This window comes from Phlebotomus argentipes, unplaced genomic scaffold, assembly GCF_947086385.1.
Source record: "Phlebotomus argentipes unplaced genomic scaffold, Phlebotomus argentipes genome assembly contig_6, whole genome shotgun sequence".
In the NCBI taxonomy this organism is placed as follows: Eukaryota; Metazoa; Arthropoda; class Insecta; order Diptera; family Psychodidae; genus Phlebotomus; species Phlebotomus argentipes.
This window is the reverse complement of record NW_026776145.1, coordinates 4,544,300-4,560,841: the sequence shown is the minus strand read 5'-3', so window position 1 is coordinate 4,560,841 and position 16,542 is coordinate 4,544,300. Positions and strand designations below refer to the sequence as shown.

At 42.3% G+C, this 16,542-nt stretch overlaps 3 protein-coding genes across 5 annotated transcripts in view; 2 read left to right on the top strand and 1 right to left on the bottom strand.

Annotated features, from left to right (window-relative positions):
* Nucleotides 1-278: 278 nt before the first annotated feature.
* Nucleotides 279-2,011, top strand: LOC132256746 (uncharacterized). The gene is made up of 4 exons (XM_059753282.1): nucleotides 279-484; nucleotides 599-750; nucleotides 806-1,130; nucleotides 1,377-2,011. The coding sequence occupies exons 2-4, from the start codon at nucleotides 608-610 to the stop codon at nucleotides 1,962-1,964; spliced, it is 1,056 nt and encodes a 351-aa protein (XP_059609265.1). The 5' UTR covers nucleotides 279-484; nucleotides 599-607; the 3' UTR covers nucleotides 1,965-2,011.
* A 127-nt stretch (nucleotides 2,012-2,138) lies between these two features.
* LOC132256751 (uncharacterized) lies at nucleotides 2,139-4,323 on the top strand. Its single transcript, XM_059753295.1, has 4 exons — nucleotides 2,139-3,294; nucleotides 3,356-3,752; nucleotides 3,872-4,063; nucleotides 4,133-4,323. The coding sequence occupies exons 1-3, from the start codon at nucleotides 3,213-3,215 to the stop codon at nucleotides 4,056-4,058; spliced, it is 666 nt and encodes a 221-aa protein (XP_059609278.1). The 5' UTR covers nucleotides 2,139-3,212; the 3' UTR covers nucleotides 4,059-4,063; nucleotides 4,133-4,323.
* A 24-nt stretch (nucleotides 4,324-4,347) lies between these two features.
* LOC132256714 (uncharacterized) overlaps nucleotides 4,348-16,542 on the bottom strand; it is a 34,654-nt gene continuing 22,459 nt past the window's right edge. For all 3 annotated transcript variants that reach the window (XM_059753243.1, XM_059753227.1, XM_059753235.1), the window contains 7 exons: nucleotides 13,408-13,541; nucleotides 10,073-10,121; nucleotides 7,889-8,026; nucleotides 7,663-7,815; nucleotides 7,417-7,595; nucleotides 7,150-7,353; nucleotides 4,348-7,082 (listed from right to left, as the gene is read on the bottom strand). In XM_059753243.1, the coding sequence (XP_059609226.1) occupies nucleotides 6,462-7,082; nucleotides 7,150-7,353; nucleotides 7,417-7,595; nucleotides 7,663-7,815; nucleotides 7,889-8,026; nucleotides 10,073-10,121; nucleotides 13,408-13,541 (1,478 nt within the window). In that variant the 3' untranslated portion in view covers nucleotides 4,348-6,461. The remainder of the gene's footprint in view (nucleotides 7,083-7,149; nucleotides 7,354-7,416; nucleotides 7,596-7,662; nucleotides 7,816-7,888; nucleotides 8,027-10,072; nucleotides 10,122-13,407; nucleotides 13,542-16,542) is intronic.

The following is a 16,542-nucleotide window of genomic DNA, read 5'->3' as shown; positions in this document are numbered from 1 at the left end:
GAATGAGGAAACACAATCAATGATTTGGCAAAAATGAAGGATTCCTCGGTGCTGAAGAAATAATTTCTCGAGACTTTAGGCAATTATTTACGACAGAAATAGCATTTGGCTATTTGTATGTGTAATAAGATAATAATTTATTGATAAATAATTGCGATAATGGCAGAACCAAAACTGTTGTGATATGTTTATTCTTTTGTTCTTATCGCTGATTCATATTATTCAGTGCAATGCTGTTGTAATTCTACTACTTTATCTCTATTAAAACCTATTGAAGATTTTATATCTTATCAATGTCCTTTATTTCATCTTGAACTCATAAACTTTATACAAAATCTCTCTCAATTACGGGCCCCTTTCACCCAACATGCTGATAAGGCACAGTGTCTTGCGCGCTTGCAAATAGTCGAGATCGTGCCTGTCTTGCTGCAGCTTTGTTACCTCTGAATCTGATTGTTTTTGTGGTAATCGCTTTGATACTCAGGTGAGTGGCTTTTAAATTTATTTATCACTCTTCGACTGGAAATTTCCATGAAAATTTACCGAGAATGTGTGTGTAATCAAGAGATCAATACTCCCATCTCGGTTTTTTTGGCAGCGCTGAAGAATGTCATCTCTGCCGGCAACTTTCGTCGAAGGCTTCCACGATGAAGCGTCCGTCCGTAAGATGGAGTATCGGCAGCTGGGCCGCACGGGCCTCTCCGTGTCTAAGATCTCTCTGGGCACGGGTACTCTGAGTGCCTTCTACGGGTGAGTGTCTCGGGAGCTCTGACGGTGGAATTTTCTCACTTTTGCCCTCCTTCAGGGGCGTCACTGAAGCCAGCGCTTGCGAAACTGTCCAGGGAGCTCTGAAGCGTGGGATCAACTACATCGATACAGCATATTACTATGGCCAGGGTACTTCGGAGAAGCTCCTGGGCATCGCTCTCAAGTCCGTGCCAAGGAAGGCTTACTACATCGGCACGAAAATTGGCAGATACGAATTGGATTTGGCCAGTCAATTCGATTTCAGCGCTGCGATGACGAGGAAGAGCGTGGAGAGGAGCCTCAAGTTCTTGCAGCTGGACTACGTCGACATCATCCAGATCCACGATGTGGAATTCGCTCCTAATCTCGAGATTGTTCTCAAGGTGAGTTCAGCTTTTTCTTTTACTAATGGGTTAAACTAATGAGCAATTAAAATGCCTCAGAAACATTTCCTCAACTTAACGCATGCCAGCAAAGGCAGCAAAAGTGCAATCAATAAACAATGTAACATCTTCTGAGCGCACTTTCGACGTGCTTTCAATTTCTCTGCATGGATCATGATCGCTCTGAATGACACAAGATCGCATGACATGGTCAGTAAACTCAGTGATGTTGATGTATTTTTTTAGGAAGCTCTGCCGACATTGGAAGCTCTGAGAGAGGAGGGAAAAGTGCGCTTCATCGGCGTGACTGGGTATCCTCTGGAGGTGCTGAAGCAAGCGATCTTGGGAGCGCCTGGGAGATTCGACACTGTTCTGGGTTACACGCGGTACTCAATGATTGATGACAGTCTCACGCGCTATCTGGACTTCTTTCTGGGCGAGAAGCTGGGCGTGATTTGCGCCGCTGGTCATGGCTTGGGGCTTCTGAGTCAGAACGGACCCCAGCCTTGGCATCCGGCTGGAGAGGAGATCAAGGCAGCCTGTCGCAAGGCAGCGGCGATCTGCCAGGAGGAGGGAATCGAGCTGGGTCGTCTCGCCATGGGACACTTCATCGAGCTCTCCGGGCCTGCGACCTTCCTGGTGGGCATGCAGACCGTGGAGCTCCTGAATATGAACCTGGACGTGTACCTCAACGGACTCACGGACAAGGAGAAGGCGGTCAAGGAGAGGATCATTCGCGAGACCTTTGCAAATCTCAAGCAGACGCACTGGGAGGGCGTCGAGGTATCTCGCTACTGGAGCGAGATGGCGAAGCTTGGCAAAAAGAGAGAGTGATCAGTGATCTTCGGAATAAAGAGATGATTGCCATTGAGAAACAAAAACCATTGTCTGGGAGTCATGCATCGCGATCGCGTTTGACCACATTTTGGCTCGCGCGCCGTAGAGTTCAAATCAAAGAAAGTAAAAACAACAAGCATTGAAGATCACTCAAATTAGGCGATCGTAATTGGTTGTGCAACACTGTAAAGCGATAAAAAGTAGTTTTTTCCATTTAATTTGAGGATCACTTCATATCGAGATCACGATTGAGATTAAACTTAACTTTCCCTGAAATGCGCCTAAAAATCATATTTACAGGTAATAAGATATGAAAATACACGTCATATGAAGGCAAAGACCTCTCGATCCAGTGCATTTGGATGCCCTGAGGCGTGACTAGACCATGATCTTGATTTCTGCCTGGCACGCCAGTCTTGAGGTGAGGATCAAGGAGAAAATTGCGGAAGATCACCTGAAAACGCGCTCCTACAAGTTCAGGGTGAGCAGAAGAACCACACTTGGAACCACACGAGCGTCTAAAATCCACAAAACAACAATTCGATGAAATATTTTACTTTTTTGAGGCTCTGTGCAAAAAATCAGCTCTACTTATAAATTTATTTATTCACGAGGAAAAGTGAAATATGGCTGTCGATAATAAAATCGAAAGTGATCTTGAGGAACAAAGACGGCATTCAGGAAATTTGCAAAAGTGCATTTTCCACGTGAAATTATGTAGGGAAAATTTATGATTTTTTGCCGTCAGTGAAATTTTTCCTCCTTCGTCGGGTACATAAAACAATTAAACATGATCGTTTAATTGAAAGTTAATTTTATTCCTGCTCTTGGCTGGTTTTTATTGCTAATTGAATTTTTTATAGTTCACCAGAGGTCATCAGCACGTTAATATTTTAGCTAAAATCTGTGATCTTATGTTAAAGATCACGGTTTGATTGATCTCCAATAGTGATCGCGGAAGATCTCTCTCCCTTCGCTGCTTGCGATAATAAGTGGGCAGATAAGGAAGTTTACTGGCTTGTCCCAGTTCCTACAAGATCGCCCAAGAGTTTCCCGCCAAAAATCCTCACCCCTTTTCTAATCGATCGCCTGAGCGTGACCACGATGGAGTTCAAGATCTTCGGCTCAGCCGATGAATGAATGCATGGCGGGGAGATACCGTTACATAAAGGTGACTCGCCGCCAAAGCCCGCAGTTGCTCATCAGTGTCTCATGAACTAAGGCCGAAAATTCCACGCGCTGAAGATGATCAAGAGGATTTTCAGTTCACTTCTCCTGGTGATCTTCATTCAAGTGATCTGTTGTGACAAGAGTGGCAAGTCGGAAGGTAAAGTGTGAGATTCTCAGTGGCTTGGCTGGTGTGATAATGCCTTTGTCTCTTTGCACAGACGTCTGGAAACAGGACCTGAGCGATGCCTTCCAGATCAATCCCTCCACGCACGGGCTGGAGAAGGTGCACCTGAGGTGCGGCGCCAGCTCGATGATCGTGGAGCTGGAGACCGAGCAGGAGTTCACGGGCGTCATGTACACACGTGGGAGTTTCTATAAGCAATCCGAACCGTGCTTCGCCAGGCCGCAGCCTGGCAGGAACACGAAGAAGCTCACTCTCAAATTCCCTCTCGATCAGTGCCAGACGATCAAGGATGGGGAGCTGTACAGCAACGTGGTGATCGTGCAGCACGAGCCGGATCTCGTGATGCCCGGAGACGCGGCGTTCGCCGTGGAGTGTGACTTCAGGAAGTCGCGCGATCTCACTGTAAACGCCGAGATGCAGACAAAAGACAGGTGAGAGTCACTGATTGCACGCGATCACTGTTTCTTTGCACGTGTTGCGCACGCATTCACATTAGTTTGCATGATCAATTGATGAGTTTCTCGAAATGTTTGTGGGTGGAACTACACAGTGAGGTAATGGCCGGTGGATCGAGGATCACATTGACCAGTCCAGATCCAACCTATCGACACGATCACAGCAGTGTTGCCGACACGGTGTTCAATCAATCGCACCAAGTCACTTTCGTGCCAAACCACATCGTCCCGGAGGAGAAGAAAGTGCGAGGAACTGTTGAGTCAGTCAAGCTTGAGCTCTAGTCAAGGTCGATAGATCCCAGCGTTCGATCGCTCGTGATCACTAAGCTAAACTCACTTCTTCTCTCCCTTTGCAGTCCAAACTCCAAAAATATGGGCCACCTAATCGTATAGGGACACCGTCAGTCCATCCAGTTCACCGCTCGCCCCATCGATGAGTTTAGAGAGAGATGATCGTGTTTAGTGTTAAAATGTGATAATTTAAGAGATCATTGAGAAGTGTTATTTATGAAATGAGTAAAAGCAATATCATCAGGAATGAAAGTAAAGTGAAAGAAAGTCATTCTCTTGATTTTCATATCATTTTTAATTGCAGCAATATTTTTTTTTCATCATATCTCTCCTCCCATCCCTTTTCCCACACACTTTCTCACTCCTTTGATCGCGATCTTCTTGACTTCTTCAACTATGCATTTATACAATTCTTTGCCTCGCAAATCAATCTGTACAGTTTCTTCTACCTTTTCTACAATTATGTCCCTTGTTTTCATGTTTTGTGATCGCAAAAGTATCGCATGTGATCTCTTCTCCCGAACGATCGCGATCGCTCTCTGTCCCAGAGGAAGAGGTTTGTATAATTTAGCCAATATATCCTCTCGAAAAACCACTAAAAAGTCCTCAAAAGAGAGATGCAGAGAACAGAGAGCGATCCTCAATGTCCGTGAGAAGTCAAGTGGGAGTCATTCAATCTCAATCTTAACCATGATCTCTCCTTAAAAAGAAATTTATTTGCGTTCCTACTAAACTTACTCAGTAATTAATAATTGTAAATTGTAAAATAATGAAAGTACTTAGTGTCCTTTTTCACTTTCACCCCCACTTTTATAGTCTCTTTTCGCACTCTAACTGTGGATTTTTTACTTTCTCATTTTTAAATACAATTTCTAAGTAATCCTCCCTAGTGAAGATCACTCATTTAAATATTTCTTTATGTGTCCTAGTTAATTGTTAAATATTTCTTGCAGTTATTTCTACATTTTATATTTATTCTTTCTCACTTTCTCTAATGATTTTCTTTTTAAATAAAATCTTTTAGTATAATTGTAAATTTTGGAGAAAGAAAACATAGATTGAAGTACAAAGTTGGTATTTTAAAACAGACACAAAAACTTGTTAAGATTTGTTTTCCTTTACGAATTAAAAACAAAAATAATAAAAATTCAGAAAACTTTACAAGAAGTACTTTTTAGCGCCAAATCTCCTTAACTTCGCAACTATCTACAAAAATATTCTTCAAATTTCCCTCTCTTCTCCCGCCGTTGCTTCTATCTTGCAATTTAGTGTCCTTCTTTCCTTCTCTTTTCCCTTTTTTGTACTTTTAAGCATTATTTTTTTTAAATTTCACTAGGTTTCTGGTTTTTTTTCATCAATTCTTCTTCTGGAAAATCTTTAACATGTTTAATTCTTGAGTTTAGCTTGTTTTTCTTTTGTCTATCAACAAGAAGCATTGCTTTGCTGGTCAGGATTTGACATCCTCTTATGTGTATTCTGTGCTGCGTGAATATGGCACAATATATCTTTTTTTACTCTGTTGATAAAGGGTAATTTTAATGTTTTTTTTCTTCTACTTTTAATATATTTGCGTTTAGTTCTTATGACATGCTTTATACAAAAGAGTTGCTCAAAGTGTCCTTCAAAAGCATAAGAATCTATTCAGAGTGATCATTTTTGGGCTTTCTGAATTAATGTACACGATCATGATCAACTCGAATGACTCTGATTTGGTGGAAAGTCAAAGAATTATAGAATTTTTCTCATCCATTCTTACTCTCCCGCTATTAATATAGTAAATTCATCAATTTCTCTGCACTCCGTAAATATAAAGAGTTCTTTATGTGTGTAAAATATACATGAAAAGGACAATGTGTTATTCTAATCATCATTCGCATATCTCTTGTTTTTTTTCTCTTTATCATCAAATATATATCACATCCTTTTATTGGATTTTCCTCCTCACTTGCTATCTTTACAATTGTAGGGAAAGGATAAAGAAAATTACTTGATATCAACATCAATTTGGTGACTCTTTTTCTCTCACATTCACTTCCACAATCGAGGGTGGAAAATCGTTGTGTATAAGCAGCATTGGAATTGCAACACTTTCTGCCAATGCTTGGATTAAGAAAGTAACGGAAAAAACACTGATAGGGACTTTTTCTTCAGACGAACAGCAAATTTGTGACGACGACAAGCGACTAAGGCACTAACAAATGTGGCCTTTATTTTTCATAATATTCAGTTATAAAAAATCAAACTTTTGTCGTGAATCTTACAATAAAAAGTCAGCATAAATAAATAACTTTAAGTCTTGCTCTAGGCCAATGTCGTCGTTCAGTGTCTCCCTGTTTCCTGTCCAGTGCGTCCAACCCTCGATGCTGACACATTGTCAAAGAAATTGTGAAGACTTTACTCACTCACCATGGCGACTTCCCTTGTGATACTCGTGTTGATCATGTTCTGGCCAGCAGACTCCTCTGACAGACTCCGCGTGGGCGAATCACTGCACTTTACCATGCACTCGTCAGCTTCAATGCGCGGCGATTCGTCCTTTGGCTCCTCCGCCGACCCTACAGACACCTGATCGGGCTCATTGTCCTCCTGCGCCTCCGTTGCCTCCACCACAGGCTCCACAGACTCCACATTCACCACAATCTCCTCCTCCTCGGCAATGTTGTCAATACTCCTCGATCCGGAAGCACTGTTGGACTCACGACTGCTTCCCGTGGACGCTCGCCTGGCGAGATCTGTCGCCCTCACGGACTGCTCAGTGCCGCCAATTCCCTCGCCGCATGGACGCAACACCAAGTACAGCAGAATGTCCGATAAGGAGATGATGCCGATGACTTTGTCATTCTCATCGACAACGACTAGACGATGGACTTCTGCTCTCACAATCCTCTCCATTATCGTGTACAGCGACTCATCCAGATGACACTTCTGCACGCCCTCAAACCACGCATTTCTGTGCTCATTTGCCTTCTTCAACGACACGTCCAGGTCATTGTACGTCTTCTCTGCCGCTAAATTCTGCAAGACAGTCACAGAAAAAACCCATTAACATCCCGCCCGGAAAATAAATCGCTTTGTTACTCACAATGACATCGAACTTTGCATAAATATCGACTAGACGACCCTTAACATCCACCAGCGGAAGGGCAGACACTCTCCTCTCCACAAATTTGTGCAGAGCCATGATGATGCTGGTTTCCTCTGTGGCTGTCTCTATGTTGTCATAGGATCCAATTCTCAGGTCACGCAGTGTCTTTTGCATATACGATGGTTTTGGTAATTCATTAATCTGCAATGCAGAGAAAGTCGTAAGAAAAACACACAAGCTTGCGTGCATGCAACAGATACTTACGTAAAGGAAGAGGAACCTCAAAATACGTTTGTGAGTTAAGATGTAGAGAACATTGCCTGTTAGTGGATCAATCACTGGTAACCGATGAATTCTATTGTGAATAAGTGTCTTAATAGCGTCAAAAAGTGAGGCATCCGGACCGATGCTGACTAAAGGAACCACTTGGTGCTTGAGGACATCTGCAAATACACAATCAATCTATCAGACTCACGACAATAGTGGATTTTTGTGTAATCTCATAATTACCACGCCATGTATCCAACTTGTGCTCCTCCAACTGATCCATGGAGCAATTTGGAGATGTGTAGTACATTTGGAGGATCTTTATGAAGTCTGTTATCGTGAGCATTCCCACAAATTGTTGCTTATCCGAATCCCAAAGTGGAGCTGCTCGAACTCCTGCGAGAAACACACATAGCAAAAACACAGCATTAGAATTCTGCCATCGTTAACTGTCAATCAATCTTCTCACCATTGTAAACTAAAGCGTAGAAAGCTTTCTTCACCAGCAATTGAGTATCGAAAACCACCAATTTGGCTGAAGTTGGTATCAGATCATAGCACTTGTGGAATCGGAAGAATTTCACAAAGATCTGCGATTCATCCTCCTCTGCAAAAGACAAGACATTTAGCCAATACATTCATAATGGAAACATTGGAGTCGTAGCATCACATGTGAGAATTTTTATCTATCACCTTTTTTTAGTAACTCTGTCAAGCATTTTTTCCACGCTTCGGAGATTTGTTCAAACTCTTTGATACTCTCAACCGGATAAATATCAACAGACCACCAATCTCGCGCTCCGCCACCCAAAACCAGACGCCCAGCGTAGTCTGAGTAGAAGTGCAACTGCAGCATCTGTGCACCGAATCTCCCACTTTGCAGATGCATTTAAAGATCTCATCAGAGAGCGCACAAAATTCACTCAAAACTTCCCCGTCACATTGGCATCAACATGCCAAAACCAGCCGCAATCACAGATGGTTTCGCTCGAATCAATTCCACCGCATGCAATCCTTCACCTTGGCTTCACTCATGAGTAGGAAAGGCGGTCTTCTGTGAAAATCCCTCTCCTCACCTGGCAAGAGGACGAGGAAGGAAATTCACCAGAGCGTCACCGCATTATTAACAGAACGTCTGGCAAAGCATTCTACACGCTGTCTAATGAGACTTTTCGTCTTTCTTGTTAGATGAATTAAATGACATGGGATGAAAAACACCTGCTAAGCCATAAACATGTCATATCAGATTAATATTTCCCCCGCCCACGAGCTTTTCTTTAAATATTTCAAGTGAGAATTACACTCATTGTTGAGTGTTGTAAGTTATTCGAAGTATTCTCAAATAGTTACATTTTACCCAAATAAACCATCAGCTCTCCACGTGCAACCTCAACCAGACAGACTTGTTCGGAGTCATCAATTCATTTTAACTCCTCCCCAGCAATTTTCTTAATTCAATCAATCTATCGTGAATAAATTACAGCAACTTTATTAATAGACAAGAGTGCATTTCTTGCATTGCCACTTCGCCATCCCTATAATTTCAATATACCCAATTGTTTTCCACTTAGAAAAATCCACTAAAACTCTGCATCGAAGGCCATCATAGGCATCAATCAACGCCTCAAATTGTCGTTCAGCGACAGGTAGAAAGAAGTTGCTAATTATTTAAGAAATAAATGGCACCTAATTAATTTTGCCCGTGAAATTTACCCTCACTCGCCGTGTCTCACACTCGCGTAAGTGTGGTTAAAAGACGTGCGACTGTATGCCTTGTATAAAAGGCAACAAGTTCAGATCGACCTAGAAGTTGGTCAAGGTTTTATTGAAAATCACTCTCTTTGCAATATCACAACTGTTTAGCAATTGTTCATCGAGAAATTGCAAATGAAACATTCTTGCAACTGCGGTTGATGAACTTTCCTTCCCAGAGGAATTTTTATCCTTCTGCTTATGGAAAAATAAACCCAAGATGTGAAATTCGCCTCTTTGGCCACCAGAAAACATAAACAAACCGTGACAGCATAAATAATCACTCTCAATATCACAGATTTTCGCTACTTCTTCTCACAATTTCCACCCCCCAAACCAAAGAACCACTCTTTAGCCCTCGAAATCAATGCAAATCGAACACTCGACGCGTTTGGCGAAAACTAAAGTTATAATTTGCCTGTGAGGAAGGCTAAAGCATTGGCAATGAGATGATCTTTGTATGTTTTTCAACTGCCACAGTTCTGCTTTTTTCACCACCTCCGAAATGAGCATCGCGGCGCGCCGAAATTAAAAATAGCACTTCGCCACACGTTCTTCTTCCCCATTTCTCCCCGTCGCAGAATCTTTCCTCAAACACACACCATTTTAATCATATTCCTCTCCTTCAAACTCCGCAATAATACCGCCTTTTTTCCATCTCACTCGTGATTCCCATCGTTTGGTGCGTGTCATTTTCCGCTTTTCATCCGCCGAACATCTCTCACAAAAATGCACCGCGGAACTCCTCTAGCATGTCACCTTCTAGATAACTTCTTGTAGGTGGCATATTTTTGTGCGAATAATGCGCAGATATCACAGTCAAGGAGAATCATATCACATCCTTAGACATTTCAATGAAAATTCTCACACATCCAAAATACAGAATCATACCAAAACTCACCTAAATCAGATAGATTGACTTTCTCCAGAAATGGATCTGCCACTGGTAGCTGAAAAGAACAGACATGAGATGAGAATAAGGAATTTCAGCCTGTGCTACGCAGCCAACACCACCCAAAATAAATCACCCAAACATTCAATTATCTTCTCCCTACATCAAATGGTGGTGGGTAATTAAAATAAATTCGTCTTTTATGCAAATTCTTCACCTTGAAGCCACAAAAGAGATTTGTATTGAAATCTGTTTTTTTTCGCTCTCCACCTTATTTGTATTTATATTTTTTGTGTGTTATCATAAAACTCCACGACAATAAAATATTGCGTTCTGAACGAGGGCGAGAGACAAGCGAAAAATAACTCGCGCTTTCCATCACAAAAACATATCAATAGCCACAAGCTGAGACAATTCAGCTGAGGAATTCTGTAAATTGAATCTCGCACCAGAAAATCACATGGTTGGCATGAAATTCCTATTGCGGCCTTTAACGTCTTTATGGCATTTCCATTGCACCACATAAATTAAGTATTCTCAGATGATTTTGCATGTTTATGCACGAAGAAGAATCCATAATCACTTCTCTGGCGCAATTCTCCACTTGTGGCTATTCAGTTTTCTTTATTTCAAATTCAAGACAAAATATGTTATCATGTTTTTCTCAAAACGATTAAAAGATATCACCGAGAGAGGGAGAGAAAAACGCAAAGTGAATAATTGTGATAGTGATGATTAATCACTATTAATTTCCATTTGGCACACGACAGTCTTCCCCGATTCAGTACACACAAATTATGGCGCAGTGTTTTAGAAAATCGACACAAACATTAACAGATGTGTTGCCAGGAAATTCTTCAAATTCATCATTTCAACAACATTTCCCACAAGTGCCGAGGAAAATATATTTCACCAAATCATCCAATCGCCCTCTGATATTGCCACAAATTTTGTCTAATTGCCGTATCGGCCGTTATGCAATAAATCACTGAGAATCAGAGATAATTAATATCAGAGATACTCGAGCGAAGAGCCAATGGGAAGGGAAGTGTTTACATGGTTTCCCCGATGATCGCGATACGAGGAGGATCTCCGGAGGACGCTCTTCCGCAGCGACTGCCCGATGCGGGCGTACCAAGTGGGCGCCTGCGAGAGTACAGTTGAAGTGTGCTGGGAAATGACTGGCGCCACTGAAATTGCCGGAGGATTGGGAGTTGAGACAGATCTCATCGCTCGATATTGAATTGCAGCCATTCGCTGTGGTGCAACTGACACAGTGGCCGATGGCGGAGTCGAATCCAGCATTGAGAGACGTCGAAACATCATTTAACATTATTTCCCGCGCCTCTGCTTGTGACTTAAATTCTACACTTCACACTCGCGCTTCTCTCCTCAAATATTTGCCCAAGATTCCACCACCTTCCTCCCTCCGGATCGCGATAAGTCCACCCAGAGAAAACGTATATCGCGTGTCAATTGCTTAGGCAAATACCACCATCGGTGTGAATGCAAACAAGATAGAACTCGGGATTGGAGAAGAGACACTGGCTTAAGAAAATTCAGAAAACTTATCGCCAGAAGCACTCTTCTTTTACCACAAAAATCACCACAATCGAGAGAGTCATATGCAAACTAACACAATTCTAGTGAACAGTCATTAAATTCTCGCTACAAATACTATACTCTACAGAGTATACAAGAGTTGTGTGTGACTTAATCTCTGAACCTGACGATATTTTCCAGGGACAAATCCGAACGTGCTTTTTGGAGAACGACTCGCGATCAACTGGATTTGCGCGAAAAAGTGTTTCTTTACAGGCGCGAACAAACCACTCAAATTCAACTCTCTCGCGCCTTCGCGTCGCACCAATAAAGTCATATAAATTTCCATTACACTCGCGCGAGAGCTTTTATTGTCTGTGGTCGTTAGAAAAATACACATAATTTATGCGATTTGCGCACATACAGCGCGATTATTGAGTGGCTGTTATACCAAAAATACACAGCACAGTGAGCTTTTACACTTCTTCTGCCCACTTTGTCCCCACAGCTTCACTATGATAAAATACGCGCAACTGACCTCTTCTTGACCCGCGCCAACATCTGAATTACAATATGAGAGCACAAGCGCATCTGTCACAGGTCAAGAAGCTGGGGATCAAGTTTTAGTCAAATAAGTTCATTAGACCTCCATTTCTGCTCATCAATCACCGCCAGAGAGTGACAATTTTCAGGAAAATCGAATTGCTGAGTGTGAATAAACCCATCGAGTGCGTGGGTGTTGATTCCCCATCATAAATTCAGTATAAATTCAACTCAATTGTCCGCCATGAGACAAGTTGACACTAAATAATTCTTTCTCCTCCCCATTTTCTGCTGCACGAACAATTCTCTCTTCTAAATATAAACAAAACGCTGTACAGCAGTGCGCGATGATCATGATTTCCCTATTAAGGAGTTGCCTATCTGTTAATATTCACCAATTTGCATATTCATATGAAAATGACAAAAGAGTCAGAGAGACTCTTTCGAAGAGAATATTTAAACACAAGTCAAGAATTTTCCATATCAGGCCCAATGTTTGCACAGTGTAAAACTCATGGAGCTCAAGAATTCATCAAATAATCAACCAACACACATTTCTCAACATTAAATCGCGCTAATTGAAAGTCTCATGAAGTCCACCACTGTATTTTCGGCGCGTGAATTATTTCTATTTCTGGCAATTGTTGGGGAAATTTGCAAAAATTCTCAGGAAAATATCAGATATGCTTTTTTTCAACTACATCCATTTTGCACAGAATTAGCGCCTCATTGTGAAGACAAATTATATCATTTGCAAGAGTGCAAACAATGACGAATATAGCATCACACCAAAATGTGTTTTTCTTCAACGGCAATAACACAAAGTCATTTAACGACACCGAGACCCGGCTTCAATTGATATACAAATAGATAAATCATCGCTTTTATTAGCATTTGCGCTATTAAAATTTACATTTAATTTGCTAGACATAGAGTAAAAGTTCACGCAAAATGGACATAAAATATTGTTTTCTACATCCAAATGATTCCGCCTCGCATATTTAATGTCCATTCCCAAAACCCCGACAATTGATGTCATTGTCTGATCCATGAATTGTTACCGAATCATTATTTCTGGTGTCCAGAAAACCGAGGTGATTAAATAGTTTCTCGAGAGAAGGTAGAATTTATAGCGGATATGAGTGAATTAGCTAATGATTACTTTCCAATTCCCAGATGAAAGATAGTGCAAATGCTGATATATCCAACCAAATATCTCCCAATTGTACTTAAACACGAGAAATGTGAAAATAACTTACGCCTCTTGAATCCCGAAAGAGAATTGCAGCGTGATAAGGATCCAATGTTCCATCAGCTCGCAATCCACGACTAGTGCCCAGAGATGCTCTTCTTCTGTTCTCCAACTCGGCCGAGGCTCTTCGCATGTGAGCACCTGAGAAAGCAAAGAGAATCGCAATTAAACCAGTGACAAGACGTCTTCCCAAGCATTCCTTAAGGCTAAGCAACAACTTCCAAGTTTATCATCGTCATATCATCATGATACGCGTCAATTTGCCTTGGCCTAACAACCTTCTTTCACGATTCTATCGAAGATTTTGTATGTAGCGCCACAGTCATTCAGCACCCGATGCGGAATGCTCACGTCCAGACTCTTGCTGCGCTCCCGGAAGTGATCTTGTGGATCATTGGCACTGTTCAGAGAGACATTCGCGTGCGGTGAGTGATCCTGACTCTTGCCGCGCTGCCACACGCGCTTTCCAAACTGCTTCAGCATTTCCTGAATAGAGTGATGATGAGAGCGCGTCTTGTCTTTAATCGGTGGAGATGAGGAATCATTCAAGCTCCTGATGAAGCTTGAATTGTCGAATTTGCTCTTGTACTTTAGTCCATTTGCACTGTATTCATCTAGCGAATGAGCAGCGTGTGTCCTAAAGATGCTATTCCTATCCTTATCCGATGTGATTTGAATTTTATCATTGTCCTGGAATGTGCCCGTGTGCGTGAAGTACTGATGGTCCGTCTTGTACTCGTAGATGTCATCCAGATCGTGCGGGAAAAATCCACCACCACCATTCACAACTGGTGACCCGTACGTGTCGAGCGAGCCGCGCCGGTAGTTCTGCGGAGAAAAGAGAGGTCAATGAGTGGGTCATGTAATGAGGTCACACAGTTTAAACCGTCACATAGAGAGAATGTGTACATTAGCAGCATTTACCGACTAATCTTCTAATTAGAATCTCTAAAATGGAAAAGTGCAAACCCTGAAATACACTTTATCACTCACTAATCTGGCAAATTCAGGGTCGTATATCATATGCTGCAGTCTTTCTCTCTTACATAACGTCCCCACAATTGCGGAAATAATTGCATCTCTCACCTGATAGTTGGGACTCGGACTGCATCTTCGCGGCGTGGACGACATTCGACGCTCTCTGTAGCTGCTGTAGGCGTCAAACGGACTCCGCCCCAAAACACCCGGACTTTTCTGCTTGTCCGGAGATTGTGGGCTCCAGCGTCGAGTGGGCAGCGTCTGGCCAGGGGACTTCTTCGCCTCTGGCACGGGCTGTGGACTCGACGATAGCTGCTCGAGAATGATATCTGTGGAAAAGTTACATAAGCCTCGTGGAAAGCACCAGAGAGAGAGCCAACTCACCTTGCGGAAAGTCTCCCGCCGTGGACGACCCACCACTGGAGTCTCCACTTATTGTTCTGCTCGTGGATCTCGAGTTATTGTAGTGGTTGTAGTGTTGCTGCAAGTGCGCCTGACTCGACAGTGCACTCTGGGCGTTATGCCAATTTTCCGTGCTATTCTGCTTATCCAATGCATGCTGCCGAAATAAATGCTGTATTCCGTGCATTTTCCCCTTCACACTCACTATTATATTTCACAAACACTATTTTCTCCTCCAGTCTTTCACTGTCTATCAATCCTAGATAAGAGAAATATTCCTCAGAGACTCAAGAACACCCTCACGTGTTGGGATTACTTTCCAATTTGGTGATTTTCTTGTCATGAGTTTCATGATATATGGAAAGATGAAATACACCATTCTACGAATTGGATGGCATTAGAGATTCATGAGAGATTCTTGTTTGTCAATAACTCGAGTTGCCTCATTTCTCTCTTCTCCAATCTTCCTGCCAATTTCAAGGGTATCTTCAAGCCCATTGAATTCTTCCATCTGCCAGAGATCCCAACAAAGATGTAGAAAAAAAAATATCTTCATTATATGACTGGATTTTGTTACCCGAGGGAATCTCTTTTTGCGCCCAAAAATCTAGAAAACGCACGCGCAAATTCTCACACTTTCTCCCCTCATTTAGAATGAAGTGGAGTAGAAAACCAACCACTAATGGTACTTCAGAAACACACCCTCCTCAACACAAGCACATCACTGCGAAATTGTGACCTCTCCAAATGTGAATGATGTTGTACGAGTGAGGAATCTCTTTCTAGTCGAAAAAATCAATCCACTACGCCTCAAATAACCGACAAAAATTGCCAAAATTAGTCTTGGCACGAGGAGAGAATTTAGATTGTCTATAAATATCTAAGAGATTTTTATGACTCTATAGAGATAGATTATTTTGGAATATACAAGTCTCCATGCGGATAAACTCATCAATTAATCTTCCCATGCCGAGCTTGAAAGTGTGAGTGAATTGTCCAAGAAACCCCTTGAAATCATGTATGTTACATAAGAGAAAAGCCATTGAGCAGATGAGAAGGCAACACACCAGGAACTCAACTGATCGCCCCCAAAACAGACACTTTCATTTATGAAGCCAACAGCAACAACCAATTTGGCGTCAACCTTCTCGCAGGTACGCAGTTTTTTAACATTTCCCCCACTTCTCGGCGTGTTGTTTTACCTGTGTCAAGGTCACACAGTCGCCGATTCACGCGCTTTTCGGGCAGCGTGTGCTGGATTATAGTTAGAGTCTCTTCGCGGCATGACAGAGAAAGAAGCTGAGCATCTCATGCGCGCAAATACAGCGCGGGGAATGCTAAATACCATGTGCAAAATTGATAAGGTGATGACAACAAATCCAGACTATACGCGATGCATTCACACTGACCCACATTTCAAAGCACACCACAGAATTTCATAAATCTCAGACGAAATACCAAACCCAATGTCATTTGTAAACCGCAAAAATATATCGCCAACAATTCCGCGTAAAATCCCAACTAGAGGGGTTTTTCAGGATAGAGAACTTCGCCACGCGAGAATTTGATAGCGACTGAAGTGAACCTGCGCGCCCTTCCCGCCAAAAACCCTCTCATTCATGCTCTCGTACCACAAATTCAACAACACGCAGTTCCCTCCACTCACACAGTCTCTCGTCCCTGGGCCGTGTCAAGAGGATATGACTCTCACTCAGGCCCACCCACAACACACTGCTCAGCACACTTTCTTCACGACCATGTG